The sequence below is a fragment of the Amblyomma maculatum genome, chromosome 8 (assembly GCF_055883805.1).
Source record: "Amblyomma maculatum isolate TAMU_Amacu chromosome 8, ASM5588380v1, whole genome shotgun sequence".
Taxonomy (NCBI): domain Eukaryota; kingdom Metazoa; phylum Arthropoda; class Arachnida; order Ixodida; family Ixodidae; genus Amblyomma; species Amblyomma maculatum.
This window is the reverse complement of record NC_139351.1, coordinates 85375690-85399145: the sequence shown is the minus strand read 5'-3', so window position 1 is coordinate 85399145 and position 23456 is coordinate 85375690. Positions and strand designations below refer to the sequence as shown.

At 45.4% G+C, this 23456-nt stretch overlaps 1 protein-coding gene across 1 annotated transcript in view; it reads right to left on the bottom strand.

Annotated features, from left to right (window-relative positions):
* Window positions 1-1531: 1531 nt before the first annotated feature.
* LOC146181687 (ATP-binding cassette sub-family G member 8) overlaps window positions 1532-23456 on the bottom strand; it is a 266465-nt gene continuing 244540 nt past the window's right edge. The window contains exons 3-16 of the mRNA XM_084576680.1: window positions 23215-23453; window positions 22379-22555; window positions 21780-22170; window positions 20270-20467; window positions 19007-19148; window positions 14380-14618; window positions 13297-13414; window positions 12514-12666; window positions 11419-11535; window positions 10916-11099; window positions 9883-10091; window positions 7983-8059; window positions 6648-7058; window positions 1532-5255 (exon numbers count right to left, since the gene is read on the bottom strand). Of these exons, the coding sequence (XP_084432806.1) occupies window positions 5061-5255; window positions 6648-7058; window positions 7983-8059; window positions 9883-10091; window positions 10916-11099; window positions 11419-11535; window positions 12514-12666; window positions 13297-13414; window positions 14380-14618; window positions 19007-19148; window positions 20270-20467; window positions 21780-22170; window positions 22379-22555; window positions 23215-23336 (2733 nt within the window). The 5' untranslated portion in view covers window positions 23337-23453 and the 3' untranslated portion in view covers window positions 1532-5060. The remainder of the gene's footprint in view (window positions 5256-6647; window positions 7059-7982; window positions 8060-9882; window positions 10092-10915; window positions 11100-11418; window positions 11536-12513; window positions 12667-13296; window positions 13415-14379; window positions 14619-19006; window positions 19149-20269; window positions 20468-21779; window positions 22171-22378; window positions 22556-23214; window positions 23454-23456) is intronic.

Genomic DNA, 23456 nt, shown 5'->3' with positions numbered 1-23456 from the left:
GTTCAGGTCGATGAGTGCAAATACTTAGGCGTCACGATAAATAATAACTTGAACTGGACCAACCACATCAACAAAGCCTGTGCATCAGCCTTCAGGAAACTAGGTTTTCTTCGTTTTAAATTAAGGTCAGCCCCTGCCCATGTTAAGCTGCTAGCATGCAATACGCTTATCAGACCTCAGCTGGAGTATATGGTGTGGGACCCTTACTTGAAAAAGGACGTAAATAAAGTAGAAAAGGTACAGAGAAAAGCAGTTTGTTTCATATTCAATTTAAATGGTAGATTAGATTCCATCGTCTCTAATTAGTGCTAACAACATTCTTATATTAAAAACCAGAAGAATGATTTCCAGACAGTGGTTTCTGTATCGGCTCTACCATTACTAACTAGGTATCCACGTGTGGGTCATCAAACCCGACACTCCCACCATCACAACCATTAACCAATATTTGCACGTACTTACATATTCAAGAAGTCTTCTTTTTTTCACTCACTGTCTCCCAGTGGAATGCACTTCCAAGAGATGTTTGCTCCGATAATAATGTAACAGTTTCTGAAGAAGGTGTACGAAAAGCCCTGGATTGATTTTTTGCTTCACTATTTGCTTATTCACGTTTCCCCCATCATGTGTTTGCGCTGCACCCTGTTCGTTTTATATTTTGATTGCCCTTCTGCTTGGTCTGTAATAACTGCAGTATATTTAAAAAAAATAAAATGAATAATTGGCGATTATGATTTTAATGCTATAATATCAGAAGTCTGATCTCGGAAAACACGTGGCGTGGATAGGCGTAGCTCAGCGTAGCAACGGTCATAAAATTCGGTGATTGGTCAAGGCAATGATGACGTAATAGGGTCACGTAATATGGCTTAACGCAAATGTTTAGCTGGAAATGTGGACGTTATGAGCCCACGTTACATATGGCCGACTTGGCAGGTGCACTGCCTGGTGGCAGTTTGTAGCGGACGTCGCTGAGCACTATCTGGTCACCGGGGCGTGCGGTCATTGGAGCACGTTTCCTGCACGTAATGTAATTAAGCGTCCACTAAATCTTCATGGCATCCTTCGAGGTTCAAGCAACTGAATTTTGAAGAGCGCGAGCTCTAGACTGCCACTGCTACACCTAAGGTCATTCATTTGTCCGTTTGGCCTCGAGCCCAGAAGCACCATAGTGGCTCCGGAAATTCTGACCACCTGAGGGACCTTTACGTGCACTGAACACGTGACTAGGCTAGGAGATAGAACTGCTTCGCCGTTGCTTGCTTGCTTTGCCTCGCCATGAAAGAGATTCGTGGCGGTCCAAGTTCGTCAATGCTTCGGTGGAGGCGTTAGGCTGATGTGCAGCTATGTCCAATAGAGCTTATGCTCGGATTGTTAGGTTTACCTGTCATAAACCTCCGGTAAATTTTGCTTGTCGATAAATATGATAAATACCAGTCAGCGCTGCGTCTTATGTTTCTTGCTACTTTTGCATAATAAACTGTTACTGTCCCGACCACTTTGTCAAGTAAGAGAAAGAGGGAGCAAAACGAATGATTAGGAAACCTTTATTTACAACGCGCTGCTTGTAAAAAATACGCGAAACAAGCGCAGTCACCAGGTATATACAAGTTTGTGTCAGTTCATTGGGATACGTACACACAGTTTCTTTCTTGCCTGTACCTGCCGAGCTATGATACACAAGAAGCTAGAGTGAAGACAAGGAAGCCCATTACTTCTGCGCTCGAGCTTAAGTAAAGAGTTTGGCACATGAATGTGTGCGGCAGATGTCAGTGAATGTTTTTAAAGAAAGAAAAAAAAAATATGTAAGCACATTTAGAAAACATGAAAAAGGCGCCTAAAAGGAAATGTTAAGTTCTGGTACGACATGTTTTAATTAATAAAAATGACAAATATGTAATTAATTAAAGCTCATAGGCACATTCTTAATGACAAATATGTAATTAATTAAAGCTCATAGGCACATTCTTAAGTTTGCGGAGAAAGAAAGGTGGTAAATTGGTTTCTCTGTGTAAGACAATGATGCTGAAGGAAACTTTAGTCACGTTCGCAAACGATGGATCACCTACAAGATATCAATCATCATTGTAAGACTCGCTGTCACACATAATTGCACGTACACACTTGCACCGCTCAATACCGAGAAAGCAATGGTGCATCATAATAAACATCGTAACAACCCCAGCACTTCATTACAGCACTTTGCAAAGTAAATCACATTAATAGTCAACGTTAGGAGTATTTTCAAACTAGGCACACATGACCATGCTTCACTAGTTGTGTCAACAGCTATGGTACAAAACACGCCGCGGACATGTTGAGCAATATACACACCGGTCAAACGATGACATCATCTGGCTTAAGAGAACAAGCTAATTTTCACGATGATTTGAAATGCCACGAATAAAAGGATGAATAATAATCCAGTGGTTATTGTGACGATAAATCGACTTCTATCCTTTCCCGTGGTTAAGCAGCTCTAGTAGGAATTATAATCCGCGATGAGATTAAAACTAACGAATAGGTGAAGGAGCTGACGTCAATAAAATACATGTCTCGGAGATATCCCAGTATTACAAGTTTAAGAACACACTTGAAATTAAAATATGACAGTGGTTAAATTTGATATTACAGGATATGTTACATTTTCCTGTTTCATGATTAGAAATACAACCCAAAAGACGGGGAATATGTTTTGCTAATTGCATGTTTCAAACAGTCTATGCGCATCTTAGAAAAATCATTATTATAGAATAGGTGTTATCTAATAACAAAATACAAAAAATACATGTTCCAAAAATTCTTCCTGCAGATAGCAATGTTAGGTTTGAATAAAACAATTGATATAAAATTACTTATTTTCGATACAAGTGTTTCAGTGAAATTAACAGCTCGCTCTCAATCAGTTTTCACACGACTGCAGTTACTGCCATTTTACAGGGAAGACAAGTTCTGGCAAGTGACCCTCAAGACCATCCAAGAACACAACATCGATATTGCCGACCTATTTTCAACACACACAACGCACTCACAAATACACACTCACAAAACTATTTCAAGTCAACTTCCAACGAAGGCGTGCCCGTATAGGTGAAGGCCCTTTGAGAGCCAGTAACATGTGCTGAGGTTAAAAAAAAAAAAAGAGCCTCACACGCAGTGCACAAAGAGTTAGCGCGTTGAAAAAAGATAGCGTCCGAATCTCAGATTCGAAGTTACAAATAGAATATAATGAATACGTGTTAAGGTTGGCACGCCTTCTAAGCATTCCGTGACACGCATAGGCTTGCATGCTAAGAATGGTTGGCTGGGAAAATTCGAAAGTAATTCAAATGAAGGGGAGTTGTTATTTTTAGCACAGGCGAAAAAAAATATTTCTGGCTGTAGTTAAAACAAAGACGGCTTACAAAGAAGAGGCGACATGCCATTTGGGATCGACTAATGGCCTCCACACGGGTAAGTATAAGCCTTTGTGTGGAAGGCTCAAACATGTGTTTGATTTCGCACTTCGCATGATCCCTCGGCCCAAACTAATTGCAAGGCTGCAAGTTCACAATCCATAAAACGCACAGTGTTCCGCTAGTGTCGTCAGCGGCAGCAAAAAACTGACGCAATTTTCACGTAGGTTTAAAAATAAACGCAATATCATCGTTACTCATAGACGCCATAGTGCAATAAGTGAGAAAATATTGCCTGTGCGTACTATGCTTTGCAAACATGCCGCTATAGGTTATGCACTAGAAGGAATCGACCACCGGTTTTCGGAAACTCCCTAATGACAAACGAGTGCCGTGCACAACGTTCATGTTAGGTGCTACCGAGGCTTTAGGATTCACCACGTAGTAAAAAAAAAAAAAAGCTCTACAGTCCATTTCTGTCGAGAAGTTATGTCACTGCGCACAAAACATTTCTTTGCCGTTGAGTGAACCACCTTGGTCGCACATTCAGTCGATGCACAGAGTATACCCAAGGCATTGTCTCAGTATAACTTGTCACTGCTGCGATCTGCGGCAAATGTGTCCACAAAATGGGAACCAATGCTGGTCCGGTGAGGTGCAAGCTGCAGGCATCGACGTGGTGCCAGGCGATCCACACACATGAAGTTCCATAAAAAAAGTCTTACTAATAGAATTGTTAAATGTTAACCTGTAGCACGACGTAAGGCTTCGGCTACTTGCGAGAAGAGAGGCAGTAGAGGTAGACACAACACACGAGCGTTGCACATTATTAGAGCACCGCACTATAAGTCAGAGCTTATTTGCTGTTCTCGAAGGAAACGGTCCGCGTCCAAGAAGAGAAGGGAAGTGCACCAGTGACACGGTCTGGGCGATGGTCGGCGTTGTTGGTATGGCGCAGACTGTCCAGCTTGTATTGGATGTGATGCGCCGGTGAAGCGCAGTGAGAGAATTTCCGTGCTTGGAGAAGAGACAACACGTTTGAAGCGGTACATACCGTCTAGGATTAATGAAGTGACGCCTAATGAGTGATGCAAGGCTGCAGGAGGTTCAGCTACAATTTTGTGCCGAGAAAGCGGTCAGTCAAGCACAACGGGTTCGGAAGGTGAGTCTTCAACGACGCATTTCCATGCTTCGCGCGTTGCAGGGGTAAGCTGCTCTAGGGAGCTAGCAGTGTTTTTCGCCTGAGAAGTTTCAGTGCCATATTTCTTTCGTTATCGTTGTCAGATCCTTCTGAAGGCTACACCCTGGACGCCGTCCTCATTGTGCCAGCGATGACGTGCTTAAAACGTAGTGGCTGCCCTTAACCTCCGGTATTCTGGGTGCCATGGCTGAATAAGGCAGCAAACATTGAAGATATTTCAATCGGTCGTCCAAGAGGTCAGCATATAGGTCGGCTACGGCGTAAGCCGCCATAAACAAGAACTACACAACAAGCACGTTAGGTTCGTCCAACACGTGAACAGCGCTCTTTTCAAAACAAGTCCGCAGAGATTTCTAGCGCACTGGTGTTGTTCATCACGGGCACATTTTGGTGGAAACATTGCTAAGAGCGAAAGGGAACAGGTGTTTGGGTGCTGTTCTATCTCGCCTTGTATGCCTTGCTGTTCATCGTGTCTTGTCAGCCTCTGGCGCCGCACCGGGACCACGCATCTTCAGAGCTATGTAGACGATAGCCGCGATAATGAACACCGCGTGCACTGCGAGTATAATAAGAATGGGCTGCGCGGTGGGCCACTCTCGGTGGAGGCCGAACAGCGCCAGGGCGTGGTTGTCCGTCACAATCCCGCAGATCGCTTTGACCTGAAAGGAGAAAAACAGTTTCTTTGCACTTGGAAGCGTGAGATAAGGAAAGGCGCCTATACTGATCTTAAGCTGGTCTAAGGAAAGTTGCTCTTTTTTACCGTTCATGGGAACCTGCTGAAGACACCTGAGCGGCGCCTTTTTGGAATAAAGGATGCCTTAAAGTGGAAATTTATCGGCTCATGCGCATCCTTTTCCAAAAGTTTAAATCCCGGGATGTTTCCCCCCGGACAACGAGGTGTGATACTTTCCGCAATGGCGGCACGTCAGATCTCTTGGAAGGACAATGAAATGCGGACCTCCCATCTCAAAAGGTTGTCAATCGCAAACGTACTACATCCTCATAAGCCTGATTATGATCACTAAAGAAAAAAAGGGCTGTCGCGCGTCCGTTAAGTTAACCTGGTCCTGTGCCTGTTTGCCCCACATGGCTCCAAAAACTTCTTAAGGTCGTCTATGTTTTAACGATCGTGGGTTATCCACTCTTCGCATTACATACCCGGCCCATGCCCATTTCTTCTCGATTTCCACTAGAATGACAGCAACCAGCGCCGGTTTCCTGGCCCAGTCTGCCATCTCCCTGCCTATTAAAGTTACACCTGCCATTTCCCGCTCTGTACGCATCTACGTTGTCCTCAGTGTAAGCTGAACCCCTTTCATTAGCCTCCCCTTTGCTGTCCCATAGGCGAAGAGCAGTTAGGAGCAGTTCTCAAGCCCCCCCCCCCCCCCCCCCTCTACTTTTTTTTGTTTGGAGGGGGGAGGGATACTGGCGAATTGAATATAGTAATTTCAGGGATCTCCTGAATGCGCTCTCCCTAATTTTTAAGAGGTACTACAATAGGCCACGGTGACAACGTGGAACTTGCCACAAGTGTTTAAACTTCTGACAAAATGTGCACCTTCCTACGCAATTGCAGGTAAGCATCTGTTAACAGTGATGGAAAAGCCCTCTGTACATTAGGACACAAAAGTCTCTGCAAAATAAAGTTAGGAAAAGCAGCCAGTCAGACAACGCTTAGCGGGAAGCAATGTTACTTGCTACCAAGAACCAGCAACAGCTAGGTCGTTTCTCTTTCTTCAAGTTTCTTGAATCGTTGTGGCCATATACTCAAGGGCGGGCCACTGCCGATTTTCTGAGGAAGCCAATAAAATTTATTGTGGTTTCACTGGCAGTTAATGGAAAGAAAAGTGTTCGGGGACCAAGTTGCGTGCCACTGGTTGACATAGGTCTTGATTCTTTTCATTATTTTTCTCCTCCTTCACTGTGCTGACATAGCTGTAAATTCGAGGACACAGCAATAGCAGCTACAGCGAGAGAGAGAGGCGCGTTGACAGACGTTTCACTACCGCGCCCAGTGCACGTGAGGCAGGCCGCCTTCCTTTAGACCTCACCTGTATGCCGTTCTCCTGGAGAACCACAGGACCCCGCGGGCAATCGTACATGGCCGTCGTGCCACCGGCGAACTCGACCATGGCCAGCTGCTCGAGGGTCCATCGCAGCGGCGACACCCACTGGAGCCAAGAGGTGACCAGTGAGAGGTCCATGAGGTGGACTGCGTAGCCACCGCTGAGGCAAAAGATGAGCATGACGAGGCCCAGGAAGGCGGCGGCCCGCTGGCGCGTGGGGAAAGTCCAGGCGGACGTCATGGCCACAGCCCGTGCGGTGAGCAGGTAGAGCAGCGTGTAGCCCATGTAGGGGCCGAAGTTGCGTGTCTCCTCACGCTGAGGCAGACCCGTCATCGAGTAGGCGGGAAAGACGTACGCCGCTGCTATGGCCGCGGCCGTGGGCAGACTATAGGTTAACTGCACACGAAGAGAAAAGTTAGGCAAGGAAGGCAGGACGATAGACCAATTCAAAAAGAAAAATGATCAATCAATTAATAAATCAATCAATCAGTCAATCAATCAGTCAATCAATCAGTCAATCAATCAGTCATTCACATACTCAATCAACCCGTCAATCAATCTTTATTTTCGTTTCTTCTTTAACAACTATGTAATACCAAGTCAACTCTGCGCATAATAACAGGCAGGACATTGGCAAACACCTTAGGGTATGTAATAGCAGCAAGCAAGATATTCACAAGAAATTGAAACAATTTTCAGCATAGGTCACTAGCGTCACCAGATGTATTCTATATTTGTAGATATAGTAAACGGACAAAACCTCTGGCACCGGGATGAAAGTAAAACAAAAATATTGGGGAAACAGCTCCGCCTTTAGGCGTATGTATGACGCGATAGCATAAGCTACTAACCCACATGTAAATCCCCGCTTTATCTGTGCCGTATGAACGTGCGTGCATGGCCTATAGTGGTAACGCGAATACCAGGGTTCTGGAAGGCTGACTCTGATATCACCCTCCCACATGAAGGGAGAGGCCGAGTTCGTCAGGAAACCCTACGCCCAGTCAGTGCTTGGTCATGTCAGCGGCCAGTTACCAGCAACCAGCGCCATGACCGCGATTTCTATTACACAACGCCGACAACACCGATGCCGACTGGCCTCTGACATCGTTGCCGCTCTACGCTGCACAACACAAGTGGCAAGTTATAGTTGTGTAATATGGTAAAATTGCATTAAAAGCAACGACTAGCGATGGGAAAGAAAAGCCAATAAAAAGTGTGAAAATGCAAGCAACACCTGGTGGTTGATTAATCAAGTGACAGCAAAGCTAATCACTCAGAAAACCTTGACGTGTCTGCAGAAGAAAGGCACGTTCTTACCTTCGATATGATGTATGCGACGCCATTGTACAACCTTTCGTTGATGTCTCGCATGACGTACGTTTTTTCTCGCCAAACTGCAGAAGAACAAAAAAAAAAAATACATTCCTCTCATCCATAATCAAAATCTTTGGAGTTCAATGCCACAATTTTTTAAGCAAAAATAAAAGTGCGTTTGGCATCCCGATTAAATGTGAAATTACATCGATTGAACATAGTTTCCGCAGAAAAACTCCTTCAAAGTTTTCCTCCTATATAGAAAGAGGACTATGGGCCCTGTTTCTCTAGGTCACGGTCAGATCTCTATTCATTTAGTTATCATCTACAGTCAATAGAAGTTTTAACTGACGATGTCATCATAACCGGTGTAGCAAGGTGCTGCAAATTTTGACACTTTGGTGGAAGAGAGATTGAACATGTCTACTGAGCGTATCGATCAGTTTTCATGACAAGTGATGTTTCGTGGCAGTTTCAAATTTTGATATCCAGTGAAAGTAAACGTGACGCATACTCGAAAAGGGATTTTTTAATGATTTCAAATCACAATTAAATTACAACATTTCAACGCTGTATATGCTTGCTTTCTGTCAATGTTTGGGAAGTTGGCTAGATGTTGTTCGCTAAGAAATAGAAATACTTAGAAATAGAAGTTTTTTTTTTTTTACTGTAAAAAAACATTGGTACATCGCGTTCCCTCTTAGCCGGCCTCTGAACTTTATATTTGTATCCTGAGCAATATATTTCGCGTTGTCTACCGAGATACACAGGAAGCTATCATGCCATGAGCGCCTCCTGTGAGAACACTAATGCTTATTGCTGTAATCAGCAAGGAAGAGGAGAGGCAGATAGGTGTACCAAATTCTCTCGCATGCGGCGAAACCTATTGCGCCAAGTGCTGCAGTACCTGCAAGACATTAGCAAGTAAAATATTTTAGACTGCCTATTTCCTGTTCGAGATAGAAGAAATATTTTATGGACAAGAACGTGAACATACAGATTTTCAATTAAATACTACCTTGACGCTGCCGTTTCATCCTTGTGAATTGTATTGGTTACCTTGTTATTGTTTTGTTTAATTGTATTTGTACTTATACTGACTTTTGTTCACACATTCCTCGCATATTTTTCTTTTTTCAAGATTTAGGTCCTCTCCGTACACTTACCCTGTGTTGCTATCTTATATTTGTGCTTTAACTGTTGCACTTATTCATAGGAGGCCCCCTGATGGTTTGTACCTTGGGGCCTACTTCTGTAGAAATTCATTTACATACTTAATATGTACTGCATCGAGGCAAATAAAATCAAAATGAAATCAATGAGATTATAACATAAAAGGATCGCCATAACAGGAGTATATAGTCCAGCTGCTCGCGGTTCGCCCAACATGCTCTGGACACACCCGTTTCTTCTCGTTGATTTCAGCTGGTAAATTTTTAACCTACGTTTGGCCTCGTATACGCTCAGCACAACGATAGTTTGAAGTACCTCATTTACGAGTAAATTACACGACAACGACTATGATGTGGACCGGATTTAGAGGTCTTAGGAAAAAAAAACAAAACAATTACGAGTAGTTGAAGGCAACTTTTACCATAAGGCCGAGGATGCGTGTAAAAAACGGCAGCGGATCGCAACAATCTATGGATACGTGAATATTGTTTGAAAATCTCAGACGCAATGCTTAATAAATGTGCGCAACATCTTCGACGACTGCAAAGCCTCCGAATTACGCAGTCTCCCACTTAATAACGACTTCCGTCACCGTTGCTATGAGTTGCGTGCTGCCCAGCTCTATGCCCGTTCTCCTTTCTGTCTATTCCCTACTCCGATTAGCTGTTTCAGCGTATATATACTGAAACAGCTGTCTATACACTGAAACATAGCCTGGTCAGGTAAGTACCATCGGTGACGTCTCCTAATAGCAGAGGCCAGAGACAGATGCCCAGCAGGGCGTAGTGGAAGCCCAACCGGTCCAGCACGTGCTCCTGATCGAGGCCTGCGCGCACGTTCCAGAAGATGGCGCCCAGTAGCACCGATATGAAGGCGGCCAGGAAGAGGCGACGGAAGAAGTGCACCACGTTGTAGGGGAACGTGTAGATCAGCGCCCGGCTGCGTAAGGTGAATAAGGAAACGCGGAACGCACGTTGAAGGTCTGTGCGGTGACAGTTTCGGTGCGATGTTATGTTTCACAATGACACCGATATTAAATAACTTTGCAAAACAGAAGTGTGTCTGCCTTCCTAGTTCGCGCCGTTTTCAGAAGTGTCGCTTTAGCCCTGACCTTGAGTTTTCCGAGTGGTGGAAACGTGGGAGCCAGATGTCAGTGCTGTTTCCACCACTTCCGGTTACGGCATTTCCACAAATAAGATGAGAGCGGAACGGCGAAAATGACATTTCTGCAAACGATGCAAATTGGATTACGGGCTCTGTTCTGGTCCGAACTATGCGTTTCATGTTTCGGTTATAGGTTAGCAGAAAAATAGCAAGATCCCAAAATAAAGGGATTAGGCAGAACGCTGATGAACAACAAAACTATTTCGGCGTCGAAAGGAACGAATGTACGCGCCCAAAACTCTAAGACTTTCCCGGTACCAAATAAAACTTCCTTCGTACGTTGGTCATATTCTGAGTTACGAGCAGGAACAAGGGTCCGTTGTTTGCCAGCGTTAATGATGGTGTACGTGCACACATAGGTTTGCCTGTACGTCCCTTTATCATAATTCTGGCATCTAGCTGTCTCATGTGTCTTGTTTCACTGTAGGGTATTGCTGCTGACCTATTAAGCTGGTGAGAATAGTATAACAAAGCGAAATAAGGATTCTGCATGCTCCTTGCATCTCCGGAGAAGCTGGTTGTGAAACTGTATCTGGCACAGCTCTTTTCTCCAGAAAGACAGTAGCCGAGTAAGCACCAGAGGGACCTGATGAACTCACATCCACAACGCTAGCATCTGGCCGAAGAAGCCAGCTCTGTAGACGTCCATGGGTGCATTTCCTGGCGGACCCGGATCGGAGAGGGCCGTCTGTCGGCGTCGGAACACTTCCACAAGGTTCTCCACTCGTTGGCTCGACTCGAGCATTGCCTCCGGCGACAGGTTGTCCAGTGTCACCAGGTCGACTATGGTAAAGAAAAGGGGTGGAAAGAAGGCGGTGGGAAAACAGCCGGTCACAAGAGAATTTTGTTTAAAATGTATCCGCCTGCTTTGAAGACCGCATTGCGAGCACGGACAAAAAGAAGCATAGTGGAACAAAGTACTGAACTTAGTACTGAAATTTGTTCAAAGGCGTATAAAGTTGTTTACAGTGCATAGCGATGTTTCGTGCATATAAATCATTTCTTTAACCCCTCTTGCTCAAACCACAGGAAAAAATGGAAGACGCCCTGCCAAGTGCAAGGTATGTACAGTGAACGAAACAGTATACAAGTGTAGACTCACGGTAGTAGTCGGAGGGGTTCTTGTAAGCCGGGCAGGGAAAGTCGATGTAGGAGAAGTAAGGAAGGAGGTCACGTCGCTTGCCATGGTAGACCATGCGACCCGTAGATATGATGGCCACTAAGAAAAAAAAAACATCACAAGAATGCGAGTTCTTTTTTGTTCTCATTAAGGGCTGCACGGAGCAAGCGGTATGACGACACATAATAAAGCTGTTTTGACTCATTTAAACTAGTGCGCGTTTAGTCATGAAGCTTGCTAATGAAACGCGCGACATCAGTATCACTCGTCGGAAGTGCAGCACTCAACGAAGACGATGGTATCTTGATGATCTTCAGTTACTGCACTCGTGAAAGTCATGGTCACAGAAAATTTCTGAAACTCACCACTCTGTCTTTTCTCAGGCACAGTGAATGCATTTCCATTATTGCAGTACCTACTCTGAGAGCAATCCATATCATCTGGGAATGCGAATTTCTTTTCAGGTTTCACTGTAAACTCGCGTTTTGTTCAAATGTTTGAAGAAGCTATAATACCCTAACTGGTTTGCCGCATAATCTATCAGTTGAGCACTTAGTGAATGTAACGCATGTGCTCGCCCATTAGCATTTCAGTACCGAAATTCATTGGTAGCGTAACGAAGTAGTACGCTCAATGAGCCGTCACCTTCCTCGGCAACCACAAGCGCCGTAATCATCGCGCCAATGCCCTATGAACATCATTAGCCTTTTGGTGATGTTAAGGACGTTTACGAAATTATTTCCTGATTTTATCCACGCGTTTCGTGCCCTGTGGGATCCAAATGTTGAGTATTTTTGACGAAAGAGTGGCCTCGGCGTTCAGCAGGTTATCCCAAGGTAGCAGGTTTGATCTCATATTTCGATGGCGACGAAATACAAAAATGATCTTGCATTCTGCATTGCCAACTCAAGTAAACCAACGCGTCATGTTCTAAAATATACCGGAGCCATCCACTACGTAGTTCTTTGTTTTTTACCCATAAAAAGGCTACATTCTGCAAGAAATGTTACGCAAGATAGCAAGGGTTGCGCGGTGTCCGCCGTGTATAACAGAATACCCATTGTTGGCAGTACGCACCACGCGTCATCATGGTGAAGATCTCGTAGGTGGGAGGGTGGATGGTCATGATGACGATGCGGCCTCTGGCGGCCCACTGCCGGAGGTAGTCGATGAGGAAGAAACTGTCGAGAATGTCCATTCCGGAGACAGGCTGATCTAGCAGCACCACGTCTGTGATGTCGGGAGAAGTCATGTCATCACTATGACCACCTTGACATAATTGGACATCACATGGTATATCATCGCTGTTGCTCATGTACCATGTACCACAGCAATAAGGGCGCACGGAAATGTCAAGAGCAATGAAGAATCAGAGGACACATTACAAAGGCTAGAGTAGCGAACATTCTAACATCATCATTATCACCGTTGATTACTTATGTAGTCATAAGCTCATTTCCTGCCATTAACACTGACATGCCTATTGTTTGGTGCATCTTCAGAAGAAAACATAATAGCCTCTGAAAGGTTTAATAATGAGTGCTTTCTGATTCTGCTGGGCCCAAGATCGTGTTTAGAATATATGTATGAATAAAGCTCAGTTGATACAGGTGGAATAACACACAGGGAGATTACAGGAAAGCTTTATTTTCTTTTAACGTTATCACCTCATTAGTCCATATATTCTTATCACAGATGATATCTTTGGATGTACTTTTCGACGATCTCCGAACGTCTATAACTGCGAAATTAAATGAAGATATGTCATCTTACAAACACTTTTTTGTTTTGGCAAAGTGCAAAGCCGCAGAAAAAAATAAAAGCAGAAACAAAAACGCATGTTCAAAAAATAACACCCACCTGTGTCGAGGAGCAACTGGGAGCCAACGTTGAGGCGTCTCGCTTCGGATTCGGTCAGATCTCTGATTCGCGTGTGCTTCAGCTGGCCGAGGCCCAGGTCTTCGAGGAGGGCGTTTATCTACACCAAAATGTTTCTTCGTAAAGTAAAGTCTTACTTGCCATGTTTAACTTAAGTTCCAGGCATCTGTACGACATAGCATATAGTCCTGAGTCGCGATTTAGGCAACATATTTTCTCAGATATAAAAGGGCGGTAATGTTCATACTTTTTTTTTTCCGTAGGCAAAACATTGAGAGGGTTTATCCCCCGTTAAAACAATTATAGTGTGAAAGCAGGAAAGCTGCCATTTCAGCTGAACATTTGGCGCAATCTGAGAGTCGCCGCGTTCAACGGTGGTGACTTGGCCGTGTTCTCCGCGATAAGCTCCAATGCAACAGCCGTCTGGGGCCACTGCGTCAAAAGGCGTATGTTTTACTCCGCTTAAACCTGGTTATCGCTCCGAGGAGAAGACACTGGCTACTTTACCGGAGTACCCGGGGTCTAACCCGATCGGTTCGAGTGTGCTCCGATATTGCTTTAGTATGAAAGCACTACAAAACTTAATGGTCAGACAATTAGCTCCATCAATCTCTGCGTTAGCTGGGGAACTTGAAGGACCAACCGAGGCGACTGGACTTAGTTTGAATTACCCGCCCGAGAAGACGTGGTTGTGGGCTCACAAAACAGCTTAGCCAATCAGAGCGACGGAACAGAAGCAAACGAACAAGCAAGCAAATACTGTTAGAACAATATTCTTGGTCTTTGGTGGTAAAACTATGAGTGCTTCCGTACTAATATTTCCGTCAAGCAGTACCTTACCATGTTGCCACCGATTGGCAAGCTGTCTCCAGAAGAGATATGTGAGATGAAGATGGATGAATGAAAGGAAGCTAGGAAGAAAAGAGGGAGGGAGGGCCAAAGGCAGGAAGGAAGGAAGCAAGGGGTGGAAGGAGGGAGGGAAGGAAGGAAGGAAAGAAGGAAGGAAGGAAGGAAGGAAGGAAGGAAGGAAGGAAGGAGGAGGACGAGAGTTGAGCATGGCCTCACCCTGGCCTTGGTGTCCCTGCCTGGTCCACCGGGCTCCTGTAGGAGGGATGTGAAGAGCATCCACTGGCGGACGCTCATATCCGGCCAGAGGCGCCAGTTTCGGGCCACGTAGGCGACGCAGTGCTCCAGTCTGGCCGGCGGCATGAAGAGCCCGTTGAACATGATGTCGCCGCGCAGGCGGCTGCCCCACTTGGGGTGCCGATTGGCAAGGATGTCCAGTAAGGCGGAGCCCTCTTGCTCTGCGTACGAAGGAGTGGTTTGAACCAGTCCCGGAGACGAATATTGGTTCATCTTACATCGTCCTAGTTGCACTACGCCTACTTGTATCGGCAAAACAGTTTCTTCCTGCGCTGTCGTAGTCTGTCATTCTCACATGACCAGTTGAGTGACTGATGTATTTCCTCCCGCATAAGTGAGGAATCCTATGCTCAGAATGTCGCAAAATTTGGGTGCGCCAGCCTGCGCGATTATTAAAAGGTCTCGTCATCGTGAAGAATGTAGCCCTAGCAGTAAACAGTAATACATAATTTGGTATTTGGGCCCTTCTGCTATTCTTTGGGGCTCTAAATGCAGCCCAATTGCAAGCACGTGCTATTCTTTGCTCCTCTCAGACCGCTGCTTTACATAATTTCTCGTGGCGAGTGGAAGCGAGCGGATTTTGAGCCGTCACCGATTTTAATTAAGGCTTTCTTGAAACCGTGACTGCCGTTTGCTTCTTAATAGGATTTTAATTAAAGTAGTATGATTGCAACTGAAGCCGGGGTTGGTTTGCCCTATGGTGGTATTTCCAACGCTCCAGTTAATCTGCAAGCGTTAGGTTTGGTTCAAGAATCTGTAAAGAGCAATTTTTAGAAATGCCACAGGTCATATTTAAGGAACCAAGCACTTACCAGAAAAGTAAACGTGGTTTATGATAAAAGAAGAAAGTTGCGCAATCGGTCTAGCCAAAATAAAGAAAGGAGGAATTATGAATATTCATGAAAACCTCTAGAATAAAAGCTTGAAGGTGATTTGCCAGATCCTAGCCTCAACATTTAAACACTTCTGCCACGTACAAAAGCCGTAAGCGTCTTGCGCTGCCCAGGAGGCGCCGTAAACACGGTGTAAAAGGCGCCCTCCAGGCGTTTGCTGGGTACTACAAATCTCCGCAGTCTGTTTTCGAATACATGCAGTCGATATGAATCTGCAGCTTTGAGTTGTATTACAGCACGAATTACGAGGAATCTAAGGCGCTGCATATACTTTCGGATTATCATGATGTTTAAAAGGCAATGAATAACTCAATGTCAAGTATTGTACGACGTGTAGAAATCGGAGGCGAAGTTTCAGCGTGTTGCCAGTCGACAGGCAGGCGATAGTCGTGCGAACTGGAGCTCTACAAAGACATAACTAAGTTGAGGCGCATGAATACACAAAATTGCAACAAAGATAGGAAACACAAATGAGCTTCCTGAGGCACAAACAGTCCTTCCTATAGTTTTTGCGTGGGCCGTGCACAAGCCGCTGGGGTTGCGTTCATTGCATGCATGTCCCTCATAGGGTGGCAAGATTTTTGTTCGTCCTGCCCTGGTTTTCGCTTTATACGCCCCGTTTTATTATATAGTGTCTACGGACAGAATTCTGTAGCTGAGACTGCAGGAACGTTCGAATTACGTAGCGGCGAGTTTCGGTGTTCGTTGTTAGATAACATCATCATCATCATCATAATCATTATCATTATCATCATCATCATCATCATCATCATCATCATCATCATCATCATCATCATCATCAGCCAGATTATACCCACTGCAGGGCGAAAGCATCTCCCATATTGCTCCCATTAACCGGTCCTATTCTAGCTGCCTCTGCTTTACCCCTGCGGGCTTTTTAAACTCCTCCGCCCACCTGACTTTCTGCCGCCCTCAAGTACGCTTTCCTTCCAATGAAATCCAACTTGTTATTCTAAGCGACCATCGGTTATCCTTTCTTTGCACTACATGTCCTGCCATGCGCATTTATTCTTCTTGATTTCCGCTAGAATGCCAGTAACTTGAGTTATTCCTCTGACCCACTCTGCATGCTTCCTATCTCTTAAAGTTACCCCTACAATTTTTTGTTCCATAGCCTCTGCGTTGTACTCAACTAAGATATAGACAGATACAGATATCAGTAAAAACGAGCCCACCTTATTCCACTACTCCACTGTCTTACCTTTTGAAAACAGTTACATAACGGACTGTTTCTCTCGTGATCACGAATGAACATGCTGGCATTTATTCTATATATTTAAACTTTGAATCAGGTGCAGTAGCCAGCACAGACGAAGGCATTTCTCTCCAACTAGTGCACCGAATTGCCGTACCAAACCTTCGTTTCATGTGGCTATGAAATACAGCGGTAGAATCGAATACTGGTATTTTTAACTTGTTCATGGCACCCTACGACGCAAGCAGCGACGGTGACGATTTTCTGCACGGAGGCGTACATGCCAAGGTAGAAGCTCTTTTTTTATTCTCAGGCTACTCTACTGAAAAACCAAATGTTCTACGAGGCAATAACCTCATAAAATCTCATCTAATCACATAGACTCTCATACGGTGCACATCATTATCATAACATCTCGTACATTGCTTATGATAATCTACAAGGAACTATGAGACCTTATGCAATTATATGCGACATGTATGTGATTTCTTATATGAATTGAGTGAGATTGTGTGAAAAAATGTGAGGTTATTGCCTCACATAATTTTTTCATTAGGGATATACCGCCGGCTCACAACGATGTCCGTGAGACATGGGGAGTCTTTTCAATTTACGAAGGGACATAAAAAAGCGCTAGTAGACGTAGAAAGCCAGGAGGTAGTACGTGCTGCAGCACAGGCAGAGCCTGCGTTGTACTAAAAAAATCAGCATTTTTTGTTTGCCACCACGAAGCGACGCCACAATGCCTTCAAAATCCAGCGCAAGGCTTCTATACATGACCTGACGCGCACCCTCTATGCCAACCGTTTTGTCTTAGAAAGACAGCTGAATTGGAATAAAATGCGAAAAGTTTTGATGTCTTACCCACCCGAAGCCAGCACTTATACTGGAGAAGGGACAAAGCAAATCTGTAATGTTAAACGAGCCGGGTGAAACAAAGCCTTTTTAAAATTTCCTTTAGAAACTACCTCATCTCGAGTTTCAACCATAAATAGTCGGGTCGTATATTGGAAAGCTGTGGTTTCGCCTGCGCAAATAGTGCGATCGATTTCTTCTTTATTCCATTCTCTGAAACTCTTATCTATATGGAATAAGCCACTCGCTAAAACTTTGCACAACCTTACCACACGAAGAAAATGCGACATTCATTCCTGCAGACAAATATGTTATGGGTGCATTGCGCCAACGTAGAATAAAGAAAGTATGGATCCAATTTCACCCCTCTTTTGTGACCAATGAAACGTGCCCCTAAAAACGATATATTTGATAGGCAAAATTGTTTGAAACTGTTTAAATCAAAGCAAAACCTCGCAAAACACAGACTAAAACAGACATAGTTTCGCGGATACTATGTCCACTGTGAAGTTCCCCGAAATGTATTACCCTTTGAGGGTAAGAGTTTCAGAGAACGACGCATGGTAGAAATCAATAGCGCTTTCAGTTATAGTGAAAACAAAATCAAGAATATTTATGAACTCTTGTTAGTTGAAGCTTAATAAAAAGTTTGTGAGCTCCCGCTAGACTTTCACTGTCGGTGCCGCGAGGTAAAACCATCTGATAGCTTCGGCTCAGAAGCAGGCGTGTCTGTACTTGGTTGTCTGGGACTGTTGTCATTTTATCTGCATTGACCTTTCGTTGAAACTAATGGATTCCGTTTTATTCCACATATAGAGTCATTCTTTATACGTAGCTTTTGTACTTACGCAATTTTGTACGCAGCTTATGCTTTCCTTGTGTACGACAGTGATCTTTTTGTTTTTGTAGCCGCCTGTAAAAAGTTTCTACGCTTCCCAGCTAAGATAAGCGAAGGTTAAAAGAATACGTAAGTGTTCCTTACAATCGAAATCATGTGAGCGTATGGTAAGGTTTGCGGTTTTAAACAGCCCATAGCTCCTCGTAAGCTACGAGGAACGCTGGAGCAGGCTTCACCGGATCAAATCCGACCACGAGAAGTTTTTGTTAATGTGCGATAATGTCGGCGTTTTTGCACTTCTCCGTCTGAATAAGGTCGTCACCGCCAAGATTACAACTCATGAGCTCCGGTTCAAAAGTCACATGCAAAATACACTGGAACAACAAGGCTGAAAAAAAAAAAAACGTAATGGACACAGATTTGGACAAAAAAAGGCAGGAAAGATGAGGACATAAAGCGCATCAGGTGTCAGTCAAAATTATATCTCAACATCTTTGACGTGAAAGGACACCCAATACCTGTTTTAAGACGCCAAGCATACACACGGAATTTGATGACGATATAGTATTTATTTTTCCGATGACGGTTAAAAGAGCAGCTAGAGGTTTTCACTCGTGATGTCCAGTCTATATACTCGCGTTTGCGTACCGTGCGTATTCACGTTCCTCAGTAAGGAACACCCAGCAGTCCCCCAGACTCGTTAGTTGAGTTTCTGCCATGCAAAAGTTATCGAAGCAACAAGCTCACCCGAAGTGGCAGTGATGGCGAGGATCTCTCCGCCTCTGACCTCGAACGAGAGGCCCTCTAGCAGCAGCAGCTTGGTGCGCGGACCGCCACACAGACGCTGGCCCAGACTCGACCGGTCCAGTTCGAAGGTCAAATCTCGAACCTGTGTCGAAACAGAGTTAATGAAAACCCAGGCGGCCTACGCCAACGTCGTTAGCGTCGCCAAATTTACACAGCGTATGAGGACCCGAGAACTCCACACTGTGGCCTATGGGTGATGGCAGCCAATGCTGGCATGGCTGACACATCTTGCCGCTACGAAAATATGCCCGGCTGGGAGTAAAGTGAGGCGGTTTTTATGGTACTAATGCATTCTAGGGATTGCATGTTACATTCTCCTAATATCACTTTTTGACTGCGCCGTGCAGAACTCACAGTTCAGATTTATAACACAGTACAGTTCTTATACTAGCTCATCTCATGCTGTACAAACGCGTAGCGTTCATTGCGCATTGGACGCGTAACTGGAAGACAGGTAATCCAGCTGAGCTCGGACCAAGAAGACGAAGTGGAACAAATGAAGAAAAGAGCCACGGCAGAATACATGGGGGCTAGTGTGAGCTCGTGGCGGAACATGAGGACAAGCGGTAACCGGTATCTATAGTTAACAGTTTTCTGTCCGAGCACATTGGAAGAAGGAGAGACAGCCCCGTACATCTGATGGTCCAAGGTTCGAACTCCGGACTGGGAACATTTTTTTTAAACTACAGTTTCAGTGAAAGCTGTATAGCATTTCTCTGTAGCCGTATGGCTGCTCTTGTGTGAATGTTAATGAGTCTTATTCTATTTCAAGGCGAGAGAACTCCACAACATTCTGATAATGTAAAATCTATAATTAGCATAAACTGGAAACAGTAGTAGTAGATAACCAATAGTTAAAAAGGCAGAACATTTAGAAGGAAGAAACAGCAAGGATTTCAAAGGCTGTTCGTGCAGTGTGGGAATGTATGAACGCTCGCAAAACAAGGACAACGTTCGGTGGGAACGCCGTTGTTGTTGTTGTTGATGATGATGATGATGATGATGATGATGATGATGATGATGTCTTTGGGGTATTCTTGGGGCGGGATACTGGACGCGGGTTATGCCGGCCTATGTCGTGGCGGCACTCTTGGCGTCTAGGGGATGGGGAGATGGGATGTCGGGAAGGGGAGGGGGGAGGTCATGCATTGTGGAATCGTTTCGCGGGCATTTCTTGCAAATTTCTCCTTTCCAACTGCGCACCTGCAGGTGTGGGTGCTTGACGAGGGAAATGTCGGCCTCTCCGCCGGGAAGGCTTGAGTAGAGCGAGTCTCTTGGGAAGAGTGAGTTCTTGGTCAGGCCTTGCTTCTGCGAGGTGGCCCTGGAGCCCATGGACATGTGCGAGCCGGCAACGCTGCGACGATCTCCCGCCATGCGTGACTCGGCGCGACTGGGAGGACCCTGCAGGAGCACGGGAGGAAGGCACGCACTGTGGTAAGGCAGTCGCTCATGAACGTATGAAGTACTGCATGAACCGATGCAATCGATACGGAGCAAAACGCATACATTGCATTAAAGACATTGACTCTCGGAACCTCCGAGCACATAATCTGCAAAACGAGGTCATTACGGACTATTATGTACTGTTTTTATAATATATATAGATAATGGGCTTGTTATAGTTACCAAGGCAAAGTGAGATACCTGTTATTGTTGCACAATTTCTTCTTAATGTGTTTAGTTCTCGCAGGTTTTATGTTCGACTCAGGGTTCAAAAATTAATATCACGAAATTGTCTTAAGCACCCTACCCCCCCCCCCCCCCATTCCCCCAATGATAAAAATAAAAACAGTGAAGTTAAAAACCAAGGAAAAACAGAACAACTGAAGTCAGAATACACTTTCTAGTCATCTGCTCACTTGTGCACCCTAGAAGTGCTTTTCTCTTTTTTTTTTCAAGACACCGTATGCATCATAGCTCAGCATCCATTGAGGTTTATTGACATCCCCTCGGCGCAATCATCAGTGCATAAGATGGCCGGTGCACAAAGGAGTCTTATACATAACTTTGCATTTTTAGCTGCCATTATTCAGTTCTCGAAGCTTTGGAAGGCGCACTCTGTACTCTTTCTACCTCAAAGAACAGAGAAAAGGAAATATGTCACAAATTCAAGTTTGAGAAGCGAAGATAGGCAAGATGCGAAGAAGCGTTCAGGGAAGTGTCGGTGGATAGGGCATGGCATCACTTTTGAATGGTGAGCTAGGGGACTTGACTTAGGCCTAGCTATGATTAGAGCTCGTGTCCAACCACAATTCGCCCTTGTTGGAAATCACTGTGTGGTTACGATGCTTCATCGGCCTGAATTTTTGGAGGCCCTCATTCCACAGTGCACAGGATAGGATAGTTTGACCATTTTGATAGAATTAGGAGTCGACTTTCGTCATTTTTTATTATAGTGCAGTGTAGGCAACACTTCCATGTCAACGGCTTTGACGTAATTTTTCTGTACCGGACAGTTCGCAAACAGTATCAGTAAAGCCAACAGAAATGAGCAAGGCAACAGATGCAAGATTTTTCGGAAGTGATTGCGCCGGCACATCCTTTGACTTTTGAGATACCAATTATTAGTTCTTTAGAGACTAATCCGAAAGAGATCGCACCCGATAGCTGTTCTTCACTAGGACCAACAGTGAGTCAAGAAGGGACTAAGTGCAGTAATAGCGGCACTTATTTACGTCTCATGTACTTTTACACGAGGAAAAATTTGCCAAACCTTGTGAGTAGACCCCGGCGGCACCGCGGTGGTGGAGGCCGTGCCAGGCCTCGGGATGACGTCCCAGTGGCGGTCCTCTTCTCCCGCTATCAGGTCGGCTTCGCTGTTGGCCTTGAGCCGGTGATTGTGCTTACGATGTCGCTCGTAGGCGGAGATGGCCGATGCCACCCCCGATGGCTCGGTGCTGACCAGGTCGTGGCTGCGAAAGTCCGGGTCGCTGCGGGCGCGCTTGGCATTGGCCAGTCTTGCGCCACCCTGGTGGTCGTCGTCGCTCGAGTCGTAGCCGCTAGAGTTCTCGCGGCCCTGCGGCTGAGTCGTGACACCCGAAGGCCGCTCGCTGATGCCCAGGCACGAGCTCGGATGCGGAGGCAGCACGCGCGGAAGGCCAAACCTTGTCCGCGTAAGAGAGGAAAAAAGAGGGACATAATGCATAATCAAATGCATAGCCAGTGCCCACATATTGTGAGACATTCTATTGCTACTTGAGATCTTACTTCAGGAGAGTATGATTAATGTTACACGAACAGTGCGATGATATTGCATGAAATCTTGTTCAGCGAACCTGAAATGCTTTACAGTTATCCTTTGAGCATCCATACCTGAGGTAGGTGTTGACATTGACACCCAACTCGGAGCTGCGCTCCTTGGGGCCATATTTGGGATGGTTGAGGATGGTGTGCACAGTGGACTCTCGCAGTTGGAAGTTGCCGAAAGGCGGCTGGGATTTCTCCGACGTCCCCAGCGCCGAATCGGTGAAGTCCGAGTTCAGGTTTTGCCTGCGAATGCGACAAATGACGTCAACTCTCACGCGGCCAAGCGATTGAACCAGTCTGCAGCGGTACATGAGACCCTGCAATAAAGATCATGAAGGAACGTGTTTCTAATAAACTTAGAGATCACCGCAGGAACTGCATTGGGAAATTGCGAAAGCATTATCATTGGCGAGACGTTGGTGGCTCCTTCTCTGCATCTTTTTACCCACATCGCATGACTCAGCATTTCATTTTTATGTGTCTTGACCAATGACTAATGCCTCATGACATATGACTAACACGAGTAATTACTGACTTGACCGTTTCGTGTCCCATGATTAATGACTCATAATTCGGTGATGATACAGCACTTCTTTATAGCATGACTTACAAATCCTATCTGGTCAGTGTCTGATGACGTCCCTTGTGCCGGCGTACGATGGGAATAACTTCCGCCGACACATTTTTCTGACACTTCCGGCGTCAACAAAGCCCATTAATGTTTTAGCATTAATAAAGAACTCCTATGATCGGTTAGCAGGATGCTATTGCCGGTTTCCTTCGTGGCGAAGTCTGAAATACTGTAACGCCTGACGACGTCTAGACAAAACTGTGCGTGTTGTGGTGTTTAGAGTGGGCGATCTTCTCTTTAGAATCAAATTTGCCACTGCTGCCTTACGCACCTGTATATGCTCCATGCGTGCAGGTCCTCGGTGGTCTTGTAAGTCCTGGCCGTGGCCGGCTCGGACAACGTCGAGGGCGGCACCGAATAGCGGCGCTCGTCACCTCCGTTCAGCTCCCACATGCTGCTTGAGAGGGAGGAGCGGCTCGTTTCCGTGTAGTCTCGAGGGGGCTCGGGCTGAAGGCCCTGCTGGAAGTCCTGCGGCTGCTGTAGCAGCGGGAACGGGTCACCGCCTGGCACCTG